The 25538-nt window shown below is 36.7% G+C and overlaps 1 protein-coding gene and 1 long non-coding RNA gene across 2 annotated transcripts; one reads left to right on the top strand and one right to left on the bottom strand.

Annotated features, from left to right (window-relative positions):
- Window positions 1–467: 467 nt before the first annotated feature.
- On the bottom strand, window positions 468–24779 carry LOC124157672 (urocanate hydratase-like). Its single transcript, XM_046532604.1, has 16 exons — window positions 24580–24779; window positions 22197–22441; window positions 12598–12728; window positions 12003–12156; window positions 10827–11017; window positions 8710–8776; window positions 8162–8305; window positions 7713–7823; window positions 7174–7347; window positions 6793–7043; window positions 6275–6390; window positions 5856–6031; window positions 2864–2963; window positions 2230–2311; window positions 1541–1651; window positions 468–791 (listed from the first exon to the last, which is right to left on the bottom strand). Exons 2-16 carry the CDS (start codon window positions 22329–22331, stop codon window positions 665–667), a joined length of 2070 nt encoding a protein of 689 aa, XP_046388560.1. The 5' UTR covers window positions 22332–22441; window positions 24580–24779; the 3' UTR covers window positions 468–664.
- LOC124157673 lies at window positions 6006–8231 on the top strand. Its single transcript, XR_006864640.1, has 2 exons — window positions 6006–6085; window positions 8095–8231. It is a non-coding gene; the product is annotated as an uncharacterized LOC124157673 (long non-coding RNA).
- Window positions 24780–25538: the final 759 nt, after the last annotated feature.

Below are 25538 nucleotides of genomic sequence, written 5' to 3'. Positions count from 1 at the left end.
TCTCACATCAGAGATCATTATTGAGCGAAATGTCTCCCATCACTCCAGGGGCAGATCCAGGATTTCTTTCTGGGGTAGGGGCACAAGCAAGGCTGTATCCAGGATTTTGTTCTGGGGGGGGGCCAATGATACCTCGTGCAAAACGAATGCAATGATAATGGAACCGTATTAAAAATCTTGCTTATTTTTTAAGGGTCTGGGGAGGGCATGCACCTTCAATGCCCCCCCCCCCCCCCACCGCCTAGATTCATCTATGCATCACTCTGTTAAACCATGGCATGAGCTTTCAAGAGAAATTTTCATTCTTTGAAATTATTGAATCACCCTCTTCCAATTTTTTGCAGAAACTCAGGAAAATGAACACTTATGTATAATGGTAAAGAATGGCCATTTTACAGTGCAGATTTTATTTTAAATATTGAATAAGGAGTGAAGAAGATGAAATGATTCAGGTAGTCTTTGAAAAATGTCATTTAAATTGTTTAATTTCACATCACTTTTCATTTATATCATTTTTTATGAATGACTTTTATAGCTATCTTTTGTATTCCTAGTTACTATCTAGGTTATTGTAATTTTTTGTATCATAAATTTTATGGTAGTTTTCATACACGGATTATGGTCTTCTACCTGATTAATCTTTTTTTACAATGATTTCTTTCTTTTATGAAAATAATCCATCCAGAATTTTTTCATTGACCAATTTGTTTGGCAAAGTTACTTGGATGTTTGGATCGTGTAGCATGGCTTCTGTTGTTGCACTCAGTGCATTCTGATTTCCTGCCCAGCACCTGTAAAGAAGAGGAATCTTGTAAGATTTTTCTATAAAATCAGCACTGATTATAAAAAATAATAAATACCGGTAGTTTATTATGTCTAGTTCAATATATCCTCTCAAAGCATAAAACTATGCATTGCTAGATACATGTAAAATTATGGCTGAGAGAAGATCCATCCAGCCTATTTTTAGTATGTTAGACATGTTTTGACTATCTTACATTTATAGCATTATGTAATGACATTTAAATCACATAATTTTATGAATGGAATTCGCACGACTCACTTCATTACACTGCGTACAACTCATGCATTACATTGTATTTTATATTTTTCCTATATGTAGACAAGTATCACCATAAAATCCTTTGCAATAATGTGGATTTTTTAAATGCAGTTCCCTAAAGTTAAGCATGGTAGGCCAAATGTTTTTACAAGTACAGTTAGAGATACATGTTTTTACATTTCCATGAAAATAGCAAAAGTATTGCTTCTTGGTAGACCCTGGCTAACTCTTCAGTATTCTCCTCCCCATAATTTTTTTCATGAGAGTTAGAAACACTAGAATAGTGTGCTTTGTTGTCATCTAATTGATCCTCTTTAAATACATGTTGCGACCTTGTTGTTCTAGTTCAATTGTCTTTGTAATTGATTTTCTTAATGGAATGTGTCTATGTTATACTTTCAAAGGATACTTAAATTTTAATGATAAAAATCATCATTTATTATGTTTTTTTGATGTTTCTGTGATGTGTCAACTCACCGTCTTGTCAATCCATTTCCAACATCCCACGACAGAAGGAATCGTGCTCTGTTTGCTGCTTCATTGGAGCCATCAAGGAGCAGGCCAAATCCTCCATTGATTACTTCTCCCCTATAATATGTAGTTTCATGCCATATCATGAGTTTTACTTTTTGATTCCAGATACATATTGAACTTATTTGGATGTAATGCTGCCATTGGCAGATCTAGGGGAGGGGGGGCACGGGGGCATGTGCCCTACCCCCAGACCCTTAAAAAATATGCAAGATTTTTACACGGTCCCCTTATTATTGCATTTGTTTCGTATTACAAGGCATCCTTTTGCCCCCCCACACCCCCCCTTCTTGGGTTTTAATGAAAGCAAAATTTAATTTTCTGTGGTTTTGATCTTCAAAGTGATGTAGCAGGGTGTATTTTTGCCTCTAGAAAAACAGAAGACTTGGAGAAAAATAGGGCATCTTGATGAATGATTTCAATGTTTTACATGGTCAATATTTTTGATATCCCAAATAAACTGATAGATAGGTTAGTTAACTTTCCTTTCATATGCAGTGAAGCTGATAGATTTATTTTAACTCTGATTGAAAATTTCATGAAATTTGTTAAAATTCATTAGACAACAATTTCTATGGGACTTATGATTTCCTTATGATAAAAAGAATTTTTTAAATCATCTTCTTTTTCCTTACCATCCAACTCCACCCCCATTATGCAATGCTACCCAGGATGCTCCTCGGAAAGAGTCACCTATACAATTTTGAACTGCCATATCTGAAAAAAGAGACACCATTGATTAGAAGTTTCAGCAATCCTTTTCATGATTATTTGGGATGTTTTTAATGAGTTAAAATTCTTGTAATTGTTTTTTACTTTTTGGTGTAAATATGGGTTAGCTTTGGAGCACATGCCGTCATTTATAATGAGATATTATTCATATTTTATATTTTGTATTGTTAGCATGTGCAGAAAATGATTTTTTTCATCAGTATTTTAAGCATCAACATTGTGCTATGATTTTCATGTTAATCTGAGAAAAAAATAATGATTTTAGCATGGCATCTGACTGATGTCTTGGTTTTACGGTGAAACTCAAATATAGAAAAATGTTTTATCTTTTTGCAAGTATTCATCATGGTACATTCAATAATATATTTGTACTTATTGTATTCAAATGGCCGAAAAATTTTCTTTACAAATAACCTTTCTGTTCTCCATAAGAAAACTATTGAGATGTTTAATTTGATTTTTTGAAAAAAATATTCCCTACAGAAATTTTGAAGTTGTGGAAGGATAAGTGATGAAATTCGTAACTCTAGTACTTGCCTGCAGTAAATGCTGATCCATCCTTAACATCAGATGTCTCCCTGAAAGGACTATCTGTGCCACTTACATCATGATGATCTCTGCTAATTACCACTGGTCCCTTAAAATTAAATATTCCCCCATGAGACCCTGGAAGGCTGAGAGATAGCTCATCACTTGGATAGTAACAGAGGGTTCATGCGAAGTCTGTGAAGTCATGGAAATGTCAGGAAAATTGTCAGGGATCACTCCAAAGGTGTGGCAAAAAAGATGAAAATTGTGGCTGAATATGTAGTATGATGCTGCGATCGAGCAGCGATGTGGGAGGCTTGTTGCCTTCCTGGCTTGGCAAAAAGGGGCGGCGCTTACTTGGCACTACTTGATTACTTTCATTAAAAAAGTGCGGACTGGAAATCAGGATTCAAGGAAATTGAAAATGGAAAGTTGATGTGAACCCTTTTACATTGATCTATTCTCTCGTTCTATATTTAAATGGAAATATAGACTTGATAGCTGAGGATAGATCTCACCCAGCACTAAACCCTTGGCACTTGAACTGCACATAGAGTTTAGGCTTAGATGTAGCAATTTCCTTGCTGTGGGAAACCTACTATATTTGAATGCAAGATCATTTATGCCTTTCCTCTTCTGTGTATAGGCAACACAAAATACACTTATGTATGTACCTGTTGCAACAACTCTAGGATATTAAGGTTAAACTCCCTTGGGCACCACTTCGAAGAGATCTCGAATGTTATTGGCGCGAACAGAATACTAATGAACGTTGTTGTGCCCATACCAGTTTGATAAATTTATTCATAAGGCCCATAAAAACAATAACTTTGTGTTTAATTTTCTAATTTTTCTTCTTTGCTGTTCGTGGAGAATGAAAAATATTGTTCTATCTGTAAAGTTTCTTAAGGAAGAATTTCACAGAAATTATTGAATATTTATGACATTACCTTTCCTTACCTCTTTGGCCATTGTATCCTAAGTCGGTTTTTGGCCTCACCAATGACACCCCTCCGCTCTTCTCTATCCTCTGCTACCTCGGCATTGGTTCCTGATGGAGTTAAATCTTTCAGAGCTTGGCTCTTCCTCCGTAGTCTTGCCCTTCCGATTGGTCTTCTGCCTTCTGAGTAACACTGGTCAACAGTTTTAATTGTGGATGTGTTCTCTCATCAGCATACATGTCCAGCCAATCTGAGTCTTCTGCTTTTTATCCTAGCTACAGCATCTGGATGATGATATAAATCTCTCCAGTTCTGTTTTCTTCAGATTCTCCAGCCTACTTCGTCTTGTTCAGCCCAAAATACTTTTTCATCACTTTATTTTTGAAAACTATTAGCTTCTTTTCACATTTTTTACGGCGTCCAAGTTTCTGTTCCATACAAGAGTACAGGAAGTATTTTTGAGTGAGATTTATTATGACTTTCGTGTTTTTTTGATAGTAGCTTTGACTCAAACACATTAGCTATGGACCAGTAGATTGCTGAAGCTGGAATTATTTATTTTAGATTTCCTCCCCTCCTTGTCATCATTTGTTATTATTGTACCAAGACTTTAAATTCATCAACATGTTGAAATTAAAATTTATCTACTTTAAGATTCACTGCCTGGTCATCTGCTCTTTCAGTTCTTGAAACTTGCATATATTTTTTTTTATCTTGGTGTATATTTAGTCCAATCTAGTTTGCTACTTGTACTAAAACCTTTATTAAACTCACCAGATTGTTACTGTACCCAGATAGAAGTTCCACATCATTAGCATATGCCAACACATTTATTTTAGTGCCAATAGTATTATGTAACAGCTTCTTGATGTTTTGTTATTTTAAGGGAATCTTATGACTCCAAATTGAAGAGAAGGGGTGAGAAGCCATCTCCCTTACTTCCCCTATGGTTACTTCTAAGTTTGAGGTACATTGTCCATTTATTTTCACTGTGCATCGAGACTTCTGTACTCACATTCTTGTCAGATTGAGGAGTTTATCAGGTATGTCAAACTCTTTCAAACTTTTCGTACATTCTCTTCCTATTCATACTATCATTTGCTGTATGCAATTCTACAAACAGTAGATGAATATGTATCCTTGTTATATTCCCAATATTTTGAAAGTGATTGCGTGATGGCAAATATTTGGTTTGTTGTGGAGCGGCCATGGATAAATCCAGCTTTACCATCTTTTATATAGACTTTTAGCCTATTCAAAAATATTTTTGACAATGTTTTATTAGGTGAGCCTTGAAGAGATAACCCGCTGTAGTTGCTACAGTCCATTTTATCTCCTTTTTTATATAGGAGTTAACAATGCTTAATCTTAAATGATCTCTTAATTGCAATCAGCAGGCATTGATCTTTCTTTCATACTTCCAGGATCAATTTATGGTGATTAATCAGAAGTGTCTTCTCTCCAAATTTGTAATTCTCAATAAGGATATCAACATTTTGTAGAGCTTTATTATTACTAAGCTGTTTGATGGCTTTATGTACTTCAGTTATTGATGGTTCACATGTGTCAGGTTTTACATTTCGAAAAATGTCCTCATATCCTAAACTGTCACTGAAGTTTTCATTGTAATTAAGTAATTTAGAGATGCACTATTTTTATGACATTTAAATTTTATTTTTTGGTATCACTATGTCACATCACTGGGTAGTGTAAGCCGTATAGGGACTCTATACCACATAGTATGTTTTTATATATTCTTCACCAATCATTCCATCCAGCTATTAACGGTGTAACTCATGATCTCCATTTCTTGTATTCTCTTATCAAATTATCAAAATATCAATGGTATATTGATGAATAGGCTGCATTAATGTGTAGTGCAAAATATATAGACATCCAGCTAACCGAGTGCAACATTTGTGGCATTTACTCTAGGCTAAATATTGGACATCAAAAAGGCAGAATAGAAAAAGTAAAGTATTTATGAAGAAAACCTTTTATCACATTGACATGCACAGTAGCTCTAAACATAGAAGACTTAGCATTTAAAATATTAATACCTTTATTTCCCCCTTTGATACAGCATCGTTGAATTCCAAAGCAATTTCAATCCTTCCTCTCCAGTCTGAATACAGTATCCTTGCTTGCGAGCCTACTACCAATTGGTGTTTTCCTGCATTTTTAATCCATCGTAAATTATCTGAATATTGAGCGAATGCTGCTTGTGAGACGGCACCTATATTTCAACAATGGCAATGAGGGTCGAGTTACTATCAGCATGATTGGCAAAGTACGTAACATTTTCATCATGTAAATTTACCAAATTGTTAATACATTACTTCAATTTAAGCATCCCAAAAATTGAGATCAAATGTGTAGTTAGCATTAATTTGAAAGGCTGGAATTATTATTGGATTGAAGTCCTGTTAATTTTAATTTGCATAATTAGCACAGATTCATGCATCACTATTTGGCTAACCTTTTGAGATTCGCTCTATGACGTAAGCAGCAATTTTGTCAGTTATGTTTAGATCCTCTGGCAGTCCACTGGTGCAAACCCATCGGAAAGGTCCAAAGCCCAGGGAGAAGATGTCTCTGAAAACGCCATATGAGCATTATTTATTAAAAATTACCATAGATAATGAGACTATATTGTGTTAATAATATCTACTGATCTTGATAGCTATGTTTATCATATGCACCTTCATTTCTTTTGTCAGCGATTCCTGAATAAAATTAATGCCCCAAGGCTGTTGCCTGAAGTGGGATTGGTTAAAAAAGAAGGGAGTAACTTGAAAGAAATATGGGAGAAACGTGTGTGATACAGACCTACGTAAATTGGTTTGTAGTAAAATATTTAAAATGCTGCAGCTACAAAGTTATACTTACAAAGGCATAAAGGAATCACTGGGCAAGATAGAATGGACAGCTGTGAACCACCAAATTTAGGAGTGGTTTATTAATAATACATATTATCCCTAATATACTAATATTTACCCCATAATGTCTTGTACGTATGATGGATAGCGGAAGGAGAGCACATCAGCCTCTTCCTCCTGATTGTTCACTGCATTTATTTTCTTATTAACATCTGCACCAGCCCTTCTTGCTTCAAGGAGGAAAGCATTGCCGTAATCCCAAAAGTATGCACCAGCCTCGGTCAACTTATTTATGGCTGCTACTTGACGGCAGAGACTTTCTCTCACCAGTTTCTTAAAGTAGTTTGCTTGTGATGGATCACCTAGAACCTATTGAATGGAAAGGTCTGATTGGCATTTTGTATGGTAGTATAAACATGAAGAAAGCTCTCATCTGATGCAGTTACAGATAAGGAAAATGAGAAACATTCCTCACTTATTTCAAGGATACACAATTAACCTTTAGAGCCTCTTCAAAAGATATCTGCACAGGATAGTATCCTCCACCAAATGGATCATGGCAAGATGTCTGATCCGATCCTAAGTCAACCAACCGCTCCCCTGTTCTTTCCAGCTCATCAGCCAGGCGTTCCCAAAGGGCTACTACATTTCCATGATACCCTATACTTACTGCCTGAGAAGAAAGGGATAGAGTCATTGAAACATTTTTTTACAGATTTGTGGTATTATAAATCAGCATAATCGCTAAACATTGATTAAGAAATAATGCTGGTCATGGAGGTAGTAAAGATTTCCCATAAATGGTCAAATTATCCTTTTTGCAATAGTGATCCATCCCACAGGACGAATAAATATTTCATCCTATTGTGAATGAGCAATGCTCATTGAGTATATCATTGGGATGAGGTATGCGAAATTAGTGCACATTGTATGTGAAAGTCATGGTATAAAGGAAGTGTAGGTGCACTGTATCTAGTTGCATATAATGTGAGTTATACTTCAGATAAGTTAGGAAAAAGACAAAGTTTTGTTACTTGCCTCTTTATTTTTCTTGGCTATCCTTATTCTGTTAATCAGCCGATCCAAGTCATCTTCAATTTCCCCTAGCCATCCTTGTTCATGTCGTTTTTTTAGTGCTTTGTAGCTCACCTAATTTTTAAAGAGCCAATAAAATTAATTAGCTTGCATGGAGGCCAAATTATTTTCAATTACTGCATAATTGCTTTGTTGAAATTTATTGTTTATTTCAGTAACCTTAAATCCTATATTAAATGTATTTATGAGGTATTTTATGGGTAAAATGCGATGGATATTTTTTTGTTTTTCATGTTTGACAGCATGGCTTCATACTGTCAATAATTTATTGATAAGGGATTGCTCAGACAAAGTGTTAATGAGAGATAATTAATTAATTTTCAAGATTATGTATGAGTTCTGCAATGATACTCTATATCTGGATGTGTACAAATTCAACCCATGTTGCCGACCTCTGCAATTATGCCAACACACCCAGCTATCACTGCAGCTTTTGCTTGGGCACCACTCATACCTCCTAGACCGGAGGTAATGAAAATTTTTCCACCCAAATCATTCACTCCTAGATATTTCCTGCCTGCATTGAGCACTGTGATCTGTAAAACAAAAATGAAAACGGAACAAAAAATTATTTAATAACCAATGACTAAATAAGGAAATCCACATTTCTGTTGCCTTTAACTGACTTATCAAGGTATCATATAAGTTCAGATTAAAATATTCTTGTGCAGAGATTAGCTGTATTATTTCAGCTTGCTTTGTGATTTTTAATGTATTTTTTAGTGTAGACATGCACGTTTTGGAATTATCATGAATCACTGTTGATAATTAGGCCCTGGTTTTTTCTTACTTAATTCAGTGATAAATATTCTTTAAATTTCCTTGATGAAAATTGACAATGTTAATTCATGGGAATTTTTTTAGAAAATACATTTTAGTGATGAGTAATAGTTGTTATGCATTAAATATTTAGCGACTTTGGTTAATAATTTGTGCTTACTGTGGTTCCATGGACTATGCCCTGTGGCCCAATGTAGCAATAGCTTCCTGCTGTCATCTGGCCATACCTGTTGAAGTTTAAATGGAGTTTTACATTGAATGTTAGTGCTTTTAGTTATTTAATAATTTTTTTATATTAATGATCAATTAAAATTTATTTACTTGAGAAACATCCTTATATTTACTTTTTGTTTGAGGACCAAATTTTATTACTGAACTAATTCAATGATACTTTGATCTTTATTTTCTGCTAATGAATTTCATTTGAACACATTCATGATGATTTTCTGTTATTCTAAATGCAGAAAGTTTCTTACTTCCCCAAGTTTAACAAATAGGAGAAAGTTGTCTGTGTTAGAAAGAAAATGAAGTATTTCTTACATTTAGAGGTGGGTTAAACTGTTCATTTTGATGAACTGTTCACTTTGAACTTGTTCGGTAAAAAGAACAGTTCAAAATATCTATTCGTGGCGAACAGTCAGGGTCATTCAGGTAGAAAATACTGTTTATCGGACGTTTTGAGTAAATGAAGGCTTAGTGTGGTATCAGATGGTTTGTGCAGCTTGTCATAGTAATTTCAAGCAAATTCTGTCCCGGGCCTTTACTTGGTCATCTGTGTGCAGGACAATATCTGCTGTCCACTTGTAGAATAACCCAGAAGTAATATTTATCAACCCAGCGTCTGATGTTATTCGTGTATATAGCACCAGAAAAGTTTTAAAATGCTGCTCTTATGAGCAATGTAGACTTTCATACACAGCTAACTGTTCTTTATAAACATTTTTAGTATAAACATCATTTGTGAATCTCTCTCTAAGATATCTTAGGTATCTATCCACTCTAATGATGCAATTAACTGTCAATAATAGCATGCGTAAGACGGTGAGAAATAATCGGTATCATTGCTAAATTAGTACTTTTTGTAGAATGTAAAAAATAGAGGAATCTGTTACACCCATGGAATTCTGTAACATATTTAAATATTAAACATTGAAAGCAAAGAAAGAGTTAGCCCTTTTGAGGTGTATTTATGTGAAATTAAGATAAGTGGTCACAATAAAATACATAAAATGTGGTGACGTGAAAAATCTAATATCATCAAATAAAATCGCCGTCGGTAACATATTGTTTTTATTTCTTCGAAAATGATGGATATATGCCTCCGTAGACTTTCTCCGAAAGATTACCGAGCGCTTCCCTTCGATGTCTAATTACAATTCAAGCAAGTAATTTGAGGAAAGTTAAAGCCAAATGTTTGTCTCTCAAAATCATAAGTTCAGACCTCTTAAAGCAATGCACGGTAAAATATAGATTAACCCAGGTAAAAGTCCCCCCCTCCCATTATGAAGAATTTAATAGCAAAATATATGTTGAATAAAACATAGTTAAACAATTTATGTTTAACTTTTCTGTTTGATCAAATACATCTTTGCATTAATATGACTAATCAAAATAAAGTTTTAACCTAATGTTTAAATTAAATTTGAACCATAGCAAAAATTACGAACAGATAACCGACCCGTAAATTGACCGCGAAATTGAACCATCGCATCCTGTTCATCGAACGCGAATGTTGAAATGAACACAAAATCAAAATTAACGCGAGAGCTCAAATGAACAGCCAAAGGAAACGAACGGCCTCCTAAAAAATAAAGTCCTCCTAGAAAAGAATACCCTCCCCAAAATGAATGCTGAGGGGAAAAAAACGCCCTCCAAGAAATGAATACGCTGAGAAAAAGAACGGCTAAAAAGAACCTAGCATTTTGCACACCCGTTCGAACCACTCAGCAGCTTACTGTTTAATGAAGTGTTCAGATTCGGAGGGGAATGGCAGAGAAGGAAGGGGAGGGGCTCAGTCGTCTATGATGCACTTCGACGGCCTTGGGTGATCTGCGTCATAACTGCCATCTGTTGTCGTCACTATGCACTTCATAGAGTAAGCTGCAGTTCAAATACCTCTTGGTGAGCATACCTGTTGGACCGAATACGCCGAAATTTTGGAGCGTGTACATGAACAGTGAACAGGGAGTTTTAGAGAACTGTTCATTTTCAAATCGGTTCATTTCAGTGAACAGTCCTTTTAGGCAGTTCGGTTCTTTTTGACCCATCTCTACTTACATTGTTACTCCTAAGGCAAACATATCATCATATTGGTCTCTCGAGGAATAGTTAGGAATGACCATCCCATTGGTGATGACCACTTTTGGTGACAATGGTGGTGAAGGGAACAGCCCTAGCGGATGGCCTGAATACATATGAAGAGTTTGGTTGCTCTTCATGATTGAGAGGTAGTGGAGAACAAGTCGGAACTGCAGGAAGAAAAAATATATTTTCTTACATTGCACAGCATGGTATAATTATTTTATCTGCAAGCGAAGTTTAAATAAGTAAGTTGAATAGCCAGTTATAAGAGGTTGTGTTTAACTCTTAGACTGCGGGATAGTTTTTAAACATTTTGTTTTTCTGGGATGGCCGGGAGAGTTAAGCCGCATTAGCAATCCCTACAGTGAGGAAAAGTGCACTTGGACTCTACCCAGGCAACAATAAAAATTTTGGGAAACTGAAATAGGCAGTCGAACAATGGTCAAACGTTTAAATACATTTTTCCAACCGTCAGGGTACAAAACGTTCCCGCAGACTAAAGGTTAAAGCATGGTATGAAAAAAATCATATTTCATCATAATCATAATCAAAATTTCTATTTCCTTTCTTTTACCGGCACACATCATAATTCGAGTTCTGGTGAAGTGTGAGGGAAAATGCAGTATGTATTTCGGTAGTTATGAATTAACGTGGTAAGTCCATATTTTTTTAAAATGTTTAAATGTTTGTGTATTCTCGGTTACAATGGTGAATCCATAGAGTAAGGGAAAATGTTTCTGTGGATAGTTGTTTGCCTGAAACCAATAATGGAATCCTTCGAAACTGAACATATTCTATAGATGATGTACCAAATTTATACCTTTTCAATGCCCTCTTTTAAGTAAAATACGATAGATTAATTACTATAAATAGATATAGACAATATATCTCCCAGGTGATTTATTTCTTCATTTAAAACCTAGTTATGAATTGCATATTGTTTATTCTCTCTTTGAGTTCCTTTCCCCCCTCAGTTATGTCAATATCATCCTCTTCTTATGGCAGGTAATAGTGTTAAAATGTTTTAGTGATATGTAACTAATCTACCGTAATAAAATTTTCTTTCTCATTAATCAGTACTCAATTTATCCAAGTTCGGGATGTAGTACAAGTACATGCTTACAAAAAAATTATTATTGAATGGTTACATACCTGAGCCCAGTTAGATAGGCATTGACCATTCCCACCGTATGTTACCAGCTCCTGAGGAAATTGTGCTACTTTGACATCCAGATTATTCATCAACATAAGCATGGCAGCTGCACATTCAATGCAGTTTGCCGGGTATTCTGATATAGGATATGCCCTGAAATAGAAGGTATTCTTCTTAGGTATGCTTTGTAGGACATTGCAACTTGTGAAAGAGAATGTTAGACATAAAGGAATGATGGCAAACTGTTTTATATTTTCTATTCATATTATGTATTTACTGCACTATGTGCGCAATGAAGCAATTTAATTTTGACCGAGCATTAGTTTTGTCAGTATTGATGATAGAAGGCTGTATTTAAAAAAATTATTTTTTCACATTTCATGTCACCCCTGGGTACAATAATTCGATCATTTAGCAAAAATAAGGACTATTAATGTTTTATGACATAATGGTAGATATATCACCATTGAATTCATGAAGTTAAATCCTCTGATTCAATTTTATTTAGGTTCATTGCTGAAGGAAAGGTTTTGGCCTTGCAAGCAAAGCAGATAAATATATTAGGGTGGGTTTCAAATAGCTCTCTGTACTCACTTCATGGGTATATCTGGCATGAATCTGTACATGTAGATATGTCCATAGAGTTTAAGTTCCTCTGCAAACTCAGGAGCAAGGATGTGATGTGTCTCTGGAGGGAAGTACCGCAGGGCATTCTTCAGTGCTTGCTAAAATATTTTGCCATGTTTGAAAAAAGGAAAAACATGTAGAATTGAAATGAAGATGAGTTCTTGTTTTTCATTTCATTTGTACACTTTGTAACTATTAGATATGTTTGCTTCTAATCAATTCTGTAAATTAATTTTTGCCCCTATTTTCTTGGGCATAAATCCCTCTTCTCATGGGCTTCCAGCAGGACTCCGGCTACAGAATATCTTAGTAACAAAAAATTGATGTCCTTTACATGAGGATTCAGGCAATATTGTATTTAAATGAAATGCATTTAGCTGGGAAAATATGAGGTGCACTATGTCCACAAAACTTCTCTGATTTTTGAGCCTATGTGTTTCACATATTTTGTGAATTTTTGTGTTTGGTTGTGGCTTATTCAAGGGAAATTAATTATTAATATAGTTATTTCCATGGGGTAATCTTGCCTTTGTGTGGAGAAATTAAAATTGTTGCATCACAGGCACATAAGTGGGGAATTCAGAGACGGGAAAAGGCAATATAATGGCGTCATTCACTCATACCCATATTCGCAATTCGTTTAACGTATTCGGTTGATGGGTGGGAAAGGTTAGTAAAAGAACAAATTCTTGATTCTTCCTAATTAATAAAAAAGAAAGTATTCTTAATTCTTCAATTCGCTCATTATTTTAAAATAACGTGACGAGAAAGTGCCGCCTACTTCTCATGAGTTGGTTACGCCATTGGAATTTCGCCTCATTAAGTCGTTCAAAGAGAATCCTTCCCAGAGGGGAGGAATTACTCCCAAGTCCGACGAGTAGTGTGACATGTGTGCTATTTCTGTGCTGATTTTTTAAAGAAGTCACCTAATTCATCGCCTAAATCTAAAATTGTAAACATCACATCTATCCACCATAATAACGTAAAAATAAGTCCACGATGGCGATATTAAGGTAAAGATAACGGAGTACTCGAATAAATACCATAGATACACCGAGTAAAATTGGAACTAACTGTAAGTTCTAAAAGTTACTCCTGAGAATTATCAGATTATACTGTAGGACCCGATAGCGCAGAAATCAGCGATATCACGTTAGCTTATGGGTTATGCAGAAGCAATGAGCTATTGCTATTTATAATATCCGTGGAGTTAATTAACTACCGCCGCACTTAGTCACGACCACCCATTGTGTTGTGATGGGAGAGGAGGGCCGGGAAAACTCTTCGCGGCTCTGTTTTTCGGGCACTTCCTTTTCCGCTTTCGCCTCCGTCGTTAATGATGCCGCGAAGAAAGCTTAAAGAAGACTCATTGTCCCCGAAATCTTCGTACGGTTATCATGTTACTGTCCTGGCTGGGATCAAATGCGTGTTGACAGCAAAGAACCATGCGAGGTCGATGCGCGAGCAGCTGTGATGCGGTGATTCGCTCGGCAGGAGTTCGAGAGGTCGTTCACTTATGTGTGATAGGGCCGACGATTTTCGACGCGAATAGCTCGAGAAATTGGCGATGGATGGAGATCGGGTGAAATACGGATCTTTTGAATTTTCTAACTCAGTCACATTCGAGAGGAAATAATATGGTCGAATGAGCTCATTTTAGATACATTAAGTCAGGAATCTCCGCTTAAAATTGATCAAGGTCCAAGAAATAGGGTGGTTTCCTATTATTTTTTTATTGCCTAAATCGAAAGATTGTTACTCCTGGAGTACGTATTTCAAGCTTTTAGATTTTTAAATGACGATATCTATTTTTCGCGATTAAATGAAAAGTGAAAATTTTCAAGCGCGCGAAAACGCGACGGCTAAGTATAAATGCTGGGAAAACGCCGTGTGACGTCGTTCTGGTTCCTGCTGCGGTAAGTGAGGTGACCTTGGGGCGAGGCTATGAGCGCTGATACGACGCAGGATGCTAGCGGGTAGCAGAGTACCCTGCTAGCTGGTAGCGCTAGGCTTAAATAAGGATTATTAATACCTTATCAAACGAAGGAAAGTTTCCGACCTTAGCCAGTTTTAATAGGTGATTATTAAGACGTTTCCCTGAGCTCTGTGCCTCATGCATGCATTGGTAATCTCAGACGATGTAAAACTCCTATCTACTCGTATAGAAACTAGGTCCCTGTGACGTCACGTGGAGTGGCATCGCATGGGCGCCAATCTGGCCTTTTTCAAATGAGAATAAAATTGACCATTGCCATTCGTTTAAACTGGGATTTGTAAAACCAAATAATTTGTATATTATGAATACACTAATGGTGGGTAACGTATCGCAATCAATGCCTTTTGTTTTCTTTGATGAAGGAAACTACCCTATTGCTATAAGACTGATCTGGACCAAGGACTATTTTAAACCGTATTTACTTCTGCTAAGGTCCATTACGAAGTTTTATTAATAGTATTGTTTGATATTTTTTTAATTATTTATTATTTTAAATAATGTAATTAGAAAAATTAAACAACTTTAAAAAATAAAATTATCAAATTTTGCCGCCCCCTGAAATCTACCGCCCGGGGAACGCGCCCCTCATCTTCCTCCTGGTTCCGGACCAATTAAAGATGCGGAACGGACTTTTTTTCAAGTGGAGGGACACTTAAATACTCCTCTTTCCTTAAGAGTCCAGGTAACAAGCATAGGAGGATACCAGGTCGACGCAGTAACCGTCTCGGCTGCCTCTTATCCCTTGGCCAAGGTGAGCAGAAGTTTTATCTCGCCAACTCGTTGAGTGTCTGCGATGATTTCTTAAGGACCCTCAACTCCTTAAGGCCGTACTGCGTCTTCCCCTTCGAAGCGAATTGGGCCCCTTTGTTCATCGGAAAACGTATCACGTGGTGTAGAAGTCAATGGAGTATTGTAGTGGCTACTAAGGGGAGGGTAGGTAGTTTTGGTAACTTCCGCGGGGACTTGCTTCGTTTTCTGGTTCCCAATGGGACGCAATTCACAAATAAATAATATTCCGTTACTCATCCGTTGTTCAATCTTTAAGTGTCCAATATCTACATCAACTATATCTAACATATCTAAATACTCTGCAAATCACTGAAAAGGTGGTTGTCAGTGAGCGATCCTTCATTCAGATTCATTTCGTATTGTACATACTATTTCGTTCTGTTTTTCGAGTGTGAAAATTCATTGTGAAACAACACATCACCCAAATACGATCTCTAATAGGAAAAAGGCTTTTGAATTCCTACCATGCAATCGTGGAGGTAAGAGAAACAGGACAATATGGGGAAAAGAAATACATTTAAGGAAATAAATAAATATCCTCGCAAGGTTAACTGTAAAGTATGCAGTTGAAATAATGCAAGTGGTTTTTGTCTCACAAAGATGAAGCTAAAAAAGCGTTTAAATTTCAATCCACATTTAGTTAATCTTCTTTCCCTCATAGCCTCTCGATTCGCCTTAGGTTAGGGATCTGTGTGCCCACAGCATTTTATAGCATACTTTTAATATTTTCCCATCTATCGTTGTAAGTTGCGTAATTTTATATCTCCTTCGAGCATATACTCGTTTCCGTCATACGGCATGTTTGCATATCGTTGCTATATCGCCAAGGACTTCGAGCTCAAAAATGTCCCGACTGAGGAGCGGCAAAAGTTCTTTAAGACTGTGTCATAGATAAAGATTGTGTATGCATTGGTGCATAATTGTCCGGTATTTGTGCCAGAAACAAGATTTAGGGATTCAAACCTCTGCAAGCTATATAAACTCTCCCCAATTTTCCCCTCCAAAGCTCCTCTGAAAAGTTTCTGTGGGTACTGTCGTGGTAAGGAATGGTAAAAGAACCAAACCCTGCGGCATAGAGCAGTCTGTAGAGGGTCCGGATACAACCAGCGGAAACTATTTGTTTGGGAGACCTGAAGAGCGGAAGCCATTACGAACGCCGAGAACCCATACTGGAGCCGGAACCCTTTCTTAACGTACAATAGACCTTCTTCAATTGTATTCAGTCTAGCCTTGACTGATATAATTGATATGTAATGTATGTATGTGTGGGGGAACTCCCTGAGAGTGTAGAGTCCTGCATAATGCCTTATTATGCAGGACTCCGTGAAGATGTCTGCGTCCTCTGACAAAGAAGAAAAAATGAATTTCGTACTTTTTTGGAAGTGAAAATATACCGTTGAAATAATGCAAGTGGTTTTAGCCTCGCAAAGATGAAGAAAAAATGGTATTTATATTTAAATCCAAATCCGCTGAAGTTAATTTTCTATCTTTCCCTCATGGCCTTGAACTTTCTATTTCAATGACCATAACTCAAAAAAGAAGAAGCTGAGACTACTATAATGTGTTAGTGGTCAATAATTAAATTCCTTTTGTACTTTTTTCTGACAGACCTGGCCATGAAATCGACATTTCATTTATAATTGACACTCAGTTTGAAAATGTGAAATTATCACCTCAACTAAATGATTTTCCTCGTCGATTTTGGGTAGTTCTTTCATTGTTCTTGGGAAAAATGAATTTTTAACATCTCCGTTTATTGTACCAGAGTGGATTTTTTATAACTTATTATTGATGTGTAACATCCTGAATTAGTGAAGGCCTTGCGATTATTAGGTTGCTATCGTATGAGCTGTAACCTATTTTGCGGCGCAGATTACGGTTTACACCTGATGAATTAACGTGGAGGTACGAATTCTCGCGCAGCGCTTGGTGAATAGGTGATAAACGACAGTGGTGATGGAGAGGACTTGATGTGTATGCGAGGGTTCAGAGGTGTCTCATCAAGATAACGAATTCGACAGAGATGAAATATAGAAGATCTAGAATGGCTCCTAAGCGTAAAGAAATTATCAAACGATTGTTTTTTCTGAATAAGTGATCAGATTGTCTGATTCTATCAAGTATCGAAAATTGATTAGGAAATTCCCGAAATAATGAAATTAAAATATATTTCTAAATAGTAGTGGGGGAAGAAGAGATGCTTAAATCAACTGTAGTAAGATACCAGGAAAAGGGAAATAAGTAATCGCTATTAATGGAGTTTAGGATTCCATTCGGATATGCTAATGATAAATAAGAATAGGCACGATTAAAATAGCCGATTGAAAGCAAAATATTGATTTTTTTTCTTTCAAGTTTGTGTCCATGGGTTATAGTAATTATCTATTAAGAATCCGACGTAAAATACAGATTTGAACACCCCTTTGATTATTGAATATCTTCATATTTTCAGAGACAACTATTCCACTTAATATCACCATCAAATCAATGAGCTAAAAAGTCTTTTATTTTACGGTACCCTTTGTGATCCAAGATGGATACTCAAATGTATAAGACACCTTCAGTATTAGCTTCGTAAATTTCTCTCTACGTTACCAATATACCAAATATGATATAAGGGAACATTGCCATTATGATGGCATAGATATTGCTTTGGTGTAAGCTTTATACCCTTTAACCTTGTACCTCAGAATAATTAGAGTTGGGATAGGGGAATGTTTTACCTGATGTCTTGAATGGGAAGTTAGATAAATACTAAAATCAATTAATGCCAATCACAATCTTGCTGACTTCCGTAAGTAGAGTGGATGACATCATGTCGGATGGAAATACTCATGAGTATTGGAGATTATTCTAGAAATTATTATTGTTCGGAGTTCCACAAGAATTATTTACAATTTTAAATGTGTCTAAAATTCATCTTGCGTCCTTTACTATGTGTCAAAGAGTACAATGCTGTAGATTTACTACAGCGTAAGTCAATGTGAAATGTTTAGTGAAAGTTCATTACTTATTATTAATTTTATATATTGCGTCGGTTTCTTTTATTTTTGGAATAAGTAAAATTTCGTAGCATAATTTTAACCTCGTTCCCAATCATCTACAAGCTTCCTCCCCCCTTCTGAATAATTTTGGTCGTTCAGCTGTTTGATGAAACACCTATTTCGTGGAAATTTGTTCGCTTCCCACTTATCGGGATTAATTTAGATCATCTTGTCAAGATGTCCCAACTGTGGAGCCTGATCAATACCCTCTTCGGTCCACAGCGATGGAGCAGTTCAGCGCAGAGGTAAATTTCCCCTACTGTGACCAATCATTGACTCCTCTGTAATTTAATCAAGGAATGCTACAGGTCCTTCTTTCCCATCCCAACCCCTCTTAAGCCCCTTTGCCCCTCTTAAGCACCCCCCACATCCCCGAAACCCCTTCACCACACCTCGAGGGATTCCAAGATCCTTTCGGCCTCCCAGCGCACCTGCTCATCTTGCGAATCATCTTTAATTCGAGTGCGTTTCACCTGATGAATATCGATCGTGTTGGAGGTAGTTCGTAGTAACTATGTCATGTTGATAATCAGGCCCGGAACTAGGACGGGGCAAACGGGGCACGTGGCAAAATTTTAAAAGCTTATTTAAAATTTCTAATTAAATTATTTACCAATAATTTTTAATTTATAAATTATTAAACAATAATATTTATAAAACATCTTAATAGCAAACGTACGGTTTGTAATTTCAACTAACGCATCTAAAAATGTAGCTAACTGGTGCAAGGGCGCAGCCAGGAATTAAGGCTAGGGGGGGTTTTAGGCGCAACTAATACTTACGGGTGTGGGGGTATTGCACCAACCATGGTAAGCAGGAGTTGCTGGGTCCTCCTCCAGAATTTTTTTTTAAGAATAATGGTTCAAAATGGCGAGTTTTACGGCTTCCTGAGGGATATTTGATTAATCCTAACACTATTCTATCAGTAATACTGATCCAAAAAAGTAAAATGGATTAAACTTAAACATTTCTCTGAGCTCTGGGGGGGGGGGGGGGTTATCCCCCAAAACCCCCCTCGCCGCGCCACTGAACTGGTGTATTATATTTTAGTTGCGGCGGATGGTGAGGGAAGAAGGTTGAGGGATCAGGAGAGGGGGGTCGGCAAACTGATATTTATCCCCCTTGACATTACTTCTAGTCCCGTCCCTGTTGATAATAAGCTGGTAAGCTTGCTGCTTCTCAACTGGAGGGTTTAGAACATTTTGTTAAATTATTAAGATCGGGGTTAGACGAGGCAGTTAGTTGGTCTCATTGAAATAAGGATTAGTAGGGCCGTTATAATGCTAAAATTTTTTAACACCAAACCTAATAGCATCAACATGTATTTAAATCTAGCTGATATGAGTATGAGATGATGCATTAACATATTTATAATATTGTGAAAACGTCAAATAAGGCGTCATCACTTTTTTCCTTCTATTTTAAGATTTAAAAAATATCTCTTATGATATTATATATGAGGATTGTGGTAAAATATTTCCTTCAACGCCATTGTAGGACTGATGAATTTGTGTGTTTCAACAAGTAGTAGGGTATTGTGAAAATTTCCATAAAAACTTTGTTCCATTTAATCCAATGAATGATTTTCACTCACATGTGGGTGGCACTCTCAGCAGTAGTGAACTTATATTTCTACATTTGCATCACTGCAATTTTCATTACTATAGGGGATTCTTATTATTATAAGTTTGTGCTGAATAGTCATTTTCGTACGAGTCAACGGAAACGAAACATAGCCCTCTTAATGAAACGAAGGTTCGGGTCACTTGTTTTATATTTAGGAATTGAACTGTGCAGTTTTCTCTGGTTAATATTCTCCTTAGCAATGTACGGTAATCGTCTCCAACGACTCAAGGAAGTGGGCCTATATTCTCAAATATGATGTTGTGTTTACAATTAAAAATTTTGAGTACAATGTAGTGATTCTTCACTTCAAAATTATAATGTAATCTCAAAGCAACGGGAAAGGCTCATGGAAAATGCAAAGATTAGCTAATTTGAGAATTGAGTGGATATCTCCTGCAAACCGAACTTGAGTTTGCTGACTAATGATGATGATACAATTGTTTCATCGATTTCTTTCGCTCTTTCGTTCAGAATGCATTTACACTTACGTAATATAAAATAATTGTGACAATAAATTATGGTTCATCAGATTTTCGGAGCATTTCCATTGTTGAAGGATGAGTTGGAAATTTCAAATACTTGATTATAACTCTTGTGGTTTGCGATATACTACTTTAATAGTTAATACAATTTTGGTTCTGTATCTTTTTTGTTTAGTTCCATTTATACATACATTTATCCTATTATTTTAATAGTGAAAGTCAAGTGCGTATTTCCTTGATTGTCATGCTGTTGGGCAATATTATTTATTGCTGGTAATATTATGACATAGAATGTGACAAATTTATAGTCTTAGCATAGTTAGTACATCCCGTTTATACTGGTAAGTTATACTTTTCCAACCTTTTTTTGATGTTGAAGTTAGTGCATTTGAAATCCCAGCACGCTATTGGCCTGTCAGCATGTGGAGGGATGGATTAACGAGTTAGTGTTAATCTCGCCTCGTCGCAGCAGGTTGGCGATGGTCTTGTCACGTGGAACCATCCTCTTAATATATTCTGCAATGCCTTTGCTGGACGGTACATTTCTTGGCATCTCCATTGATTTTCCGAGTAAATTGCTTAAGAACTTGGTGAAAAATTGTGTGGTAACGGAAGAGAATCAATGTATCTTGATATAGGTATTGGTATTGATTGAAGTGTATTAAATTGAGAACTCAGTCGCATTATTTCAGAAGTGGCTGATCATTTTTTGATATACTCCAGTAGCTATAGCCGTTTACACAGATGGGGACTGTTTTTATTGGGCATGCAATGAACTTTGAGAATAAATAAAATTGTGATAGCTGGTTGGCCATTCCTCTGGAAAACCTCTGTATTTCCCTGTCTTAAAAGTTACGGAATGCCAGGTAAAATGACCAAAGATCTGTAAAATAGTGATTTGCCCTTATCTTCTTATGTACTGTCATATCTTCGATACTTTAATATCCCTAAATGCCAATCTTGAGACGTACCTTGTCTGCTAAAATTAATTTTCGTACTTTTTATTAATATATATTTATTTTCTTCGTTGGTTTTTTATTCATTGTTTCTTCATCACTTGTTGAGATTGGCGCGAGAAACTAAGTATTTCTCATTTTAAAGAATTTTTTTCCTTTATATCTATATCATCGACTGACAACATCAAAAAAAGCCATTTATCAGGCTTTCCATTCTATCCCTTCCGAAAATTGCTTTTGAAAATCTACATTTTTTTTAAAATGCCGACTATTACGTCTGTGATTGTCTAAGCATCGATAATAGTGTGGTGTTACTGGTATGTGTCTCTTTGACAAAATCCTGGATTAGTAATCAAAGTACCAAATGAATCGTGATAAAAATAAAATATAGACAAGCCGAATTTCTACTTATTGAGTAAATAGTTAATGAATGTTGTTATTGATATCCAATCACGTTAATTAAATGAAAATGGCGCTGCGGTGGAAAACTATTGAATTAAAAATATAAGAATTTAACTATCCAAATTCTGTGTACCATTGTATTTTTCAATGCATGTCATCTATGATAGCGAAAAGTTTTTGTTTTAGGTCGAGCGGTGGTGAATATACCGTCTTGTCAAAAAATCCATGAGAATCAGTTAGTAAAAAATTTGTGTTGCAAACAAAATCTTACCTTCTTCCCAGAGGGTCCCAGCCGGTGGGCCCGAACCGGGGCGTGCGGCAGGGAAGGGTCCCTTTGCTTCGGGGGCGGGAGTGGGTCTACTGGAAGCCCTGAGCAGAGGTCCCGAAGGGCATCGGCGATCGTCATCTCTTAGGCTCAGCTCGTATAATTTCTCAAGCCTTTGTTTCCTCTGTGAGGCGTTGTGTTCTTCTTTTCCCGGCAAAGTATTCTTTTTGTGGATGATTCCTTGGACTGGACTGTGGGATAGAGTTTTAAAATGGTCACTAAAGCGAGAATTCTCCGCATTATGGAATTTGGGATAGAGGCGGATCCTCAAATTAATTTAAAGCCAGGAAACTTGCGGTGGTCATAGATTCCTTTCATCGGTTGCTAAATGGAGGTTTACAGTTCCATTGCAAATACATATGTTATTTTTTAAATATTTTCTATAGAGCGCCTCTAATTGGGTGAAATCTTGTTCGCCTTGTTCACCTCTCGGTTTCAAACATGAATAATGTTTTAGTGCCCTCCTTGGAATTTTCCTCATGGATCCACCTGTGATTGATATAGTCTCCTCAAAGTAATAAACTTTTCAATACGGTATTTTGTAGCCAATTTTGATTATAATTCAATGGGTAGATGATTCAAAAAGTGTGATTTTACATGAAAGTAAACTGAAGCTAAAGTAATGCAACAATCGGATTGTCTTTTTAGGTTGTGTGTAATAGCTTATTTTTTTACCAACTACTTAGTTTACTTACTTGTGTTTTAAGGAGTTGGCTATTGTGCGTCAATAATTGAAATGTTACCAAGTTTTTTTACTAATTGATAGAATTATTAAAAAAACGATCGCGGACTAGCCAGTGTAAAACGCTTACGTAACGTTGTAACCCGCAAGTTCACGAAAAGTGGACAAATCCCACCGAGGAAAAATCATTTTCTATAACTGGAATACGAAGCCGGGATCTTGCTTATTATCACCTTCCGAATTCGAGTTGTCAGAGTTTTAATCCGGGTCTAGGCAAATGGTTTTTTTCTGTGGAACTGTCGCATTTTGAATAGTTGTTCAAGAAATACCTAAAGCTCAACTTTTTATAGCTCGAAACGGATTGGTAGTATCCTGGTTTAGGGTACGGAACAAGTAAAATGGTATTACCCTCTACCTGAATGAATTATCCTCTTTTAAAAATGATGCTATTTGTGTTCTTCTGAAGTTCGCCTCCTGGCTAATCTGCGTGTATTCCCTAACATTTAAATGTATAATGAAAAGTGTAAAGACTTAGTAATTTCGCATAAATAAAATAATTTGTGTTAAATTGCAATCAAAATATAATTATATATTATAAATAAATAATATTGATTAAAAATCAATTATATTTATTAAAAATTAATAACATATCAGTGGAGTTTATAAGATTTTACTTTACAGAATCGACTTAATATAACGAAAAGTAAAAACTTTGTAATTCTACGTACATTTTTTAATTTATATGGAATTACTAAGATTTTTGCCTTTCATTATGTTAGGTCGATTCCGCGAAGTCACGCCCGAGGCAACGAATAATCATTTTTTGTTTTCATTTGCGTGGTCGTACGCCGAGGAAGGAGGACGGGAAAATATAGAGGTGCTCGAGGTTTGGGTTTTGAGTATAATGTTGATGGTGAACTGGGCGAGGCGAATATGATGTGATGAAGTGCTGGGCATGGTGGGCGCGGAGAGGAATCTTCTGGATGAGAAATGGATTTGATGGAGCGAGAACTGAGATGCGAGGGGATGCTAAAAAGCGTATTAATTACTAAATTAAAACTTTTCCTCGGCGATTTTCCTGGAATAGTTTAAATTTTCTTCACGGCCAGCTTTAATAAATCTCGCATTGTCTGTAAAATCGGTCGTGAAGTAAAATTAAGTGTTTGTGGAAAATTGACAGTAACTTTTAATTTACCTACTGATATGCTGTAATTCCACCAGATAAAGCCTTAAACAACTCGCTTAAAAGTGTATAAAATGTTGAGTCAGTGGGGAAAGGAGAAGAAAAGGATTTAAGGAGATAAGGAAAGTCAAATCATTCTCTCTTTAATTCTACCTTGTTGGTTGCTTTGGATAGGCCCCAGGTTAAGCCTCAGGCGTGTGAATATCCCTTATGCAGCGTTCTATACTAGTTCCATTCCCTGGATTACCTTGTCCTTTGAGTATTTTGATTAGTGGTGTCCGAAAATTTCACCCTGGATTTCACCCAGGTGCCCCTCGATTAGCAGCCAAGTGATCTACCCTCTTGGCTACCACGCTCCCCTTTTATAGAGTAATCAAAGGCCTTATTTTGATGTGAAGAGGGAAGTTCGATTAAGGAGGAGGGACAGGCTGTGGTGATTCGCCAAATGCTCCTTGTAAACCTACCTTTACCGGTACTTCACTACTTTAATAATAACGCAGTCGTGGTGAAACGTCCTTGCGTCGCCTCAACGCGGAGATAGTGTCACCGGTGGCTGTGGCCGCCAGAGATACGGGATGGGGACGAAATGACGGTACCTCTGCTCTGATCCCTTCCTTCCGATATCAGCTCGAGGACTTGCTCGAGAATAAGAAATATAGCGACAGCAGGCTGGTGCGGCAACACGTGACTCCCCACCTTACCTTCCCCCCCCCCCCCCCCCCCGAGTGTTTTCCCCTGGCCAAACACCCATCCATTTACTCTCGGCGTAGCGTTTGCTTTCGCAGTTTCATTATCGCCTCCCCAGACTTAAACGATTCGACCTTTCCCTTCACCCTCGCTCCCTCTAGCGTCCCCTCATACCTGTCACGCCACCTACATCCCGCCGATATATGTCGCGGTCTTTCTCCGAGAGTAAGTGTAAGAAAGAGCGAATATCAGTCTATGCTCATGCGAACAGGAGTAAAAGAACAAAGTCAAAGATCATGTGATAGGTCTGATTGAGCGACTGCGACGATGACGTTTGTTTTCATGTGGTACATTTCAAACCTGCCGTGTGAACGGCGGTGATATTAGCATTGAATACTTCGAGAAATAACTATTCCCTTGGACCGGGAATCGAACCACGAGTGGCTATCTCGGCTACTCTGCGAGCCACTTCGCTATCAAGATTCGCTAATTCCCATGCCATATTTACCGGCCCGGCGTGGTGCAAAGTTTTTTTTACACAGCGATATTATTATTTATTTTAGCTTAAAATCATTGGGTATCATTTTGTATTTTAAAAACATTATTATGGAAGAATAACATAGCTTCATTTCACTTTAAGGTACGAATGGCCCTAGAGTCGGCACTTAATGCCAGTAATTAAGTTGGCCAAATTTCGTGGTGGCAAAAACGTATATCATTCGTCAAATCAGAGGTT

This window comes from Ischnura elegans, chromosome 4, assembly GCF_921293095.1.
Source record: "Ischnura elegans chromosome 4, ioIscEleg1.1, whole genome shotgun sequence".
Classification (NCBI taxonomy): Eukaryota; Metazoa; Arthropoda; class Insecta; order Odonata; family Coenagrionidae; genus Ischnura; species Ischnura elegans.
Note: the sequence above shows the minus strand (reverse complement) of the source record. Positions and strands in the feature narration are given on the sequence as shown.

Bases quoted from the DNA above. Each gene is read 5' to 3' on its own strand.
- LOC124157672 (XM_046532604.1), bottom strand. From the start codon at position 22,331: ATGACGATCGCCGATGCCCTTCGGGACCTCTGCTCAGGGCTTCCAGTA. The intron at 12,157-12,597 runs GTGAGTACAGAG...CTTCTATTTCAG, and splicing joins ATGCCAGATATACCCATGAA to GGCATATCCTATATCAGAAT. The intron at 6,391-6,792 runs GTAAATATTAGT...TGGCGTTTTCAG, and splicing joins TACGTACAAGACATTATGGG to AGACATCTTCTCCCTGGGCT.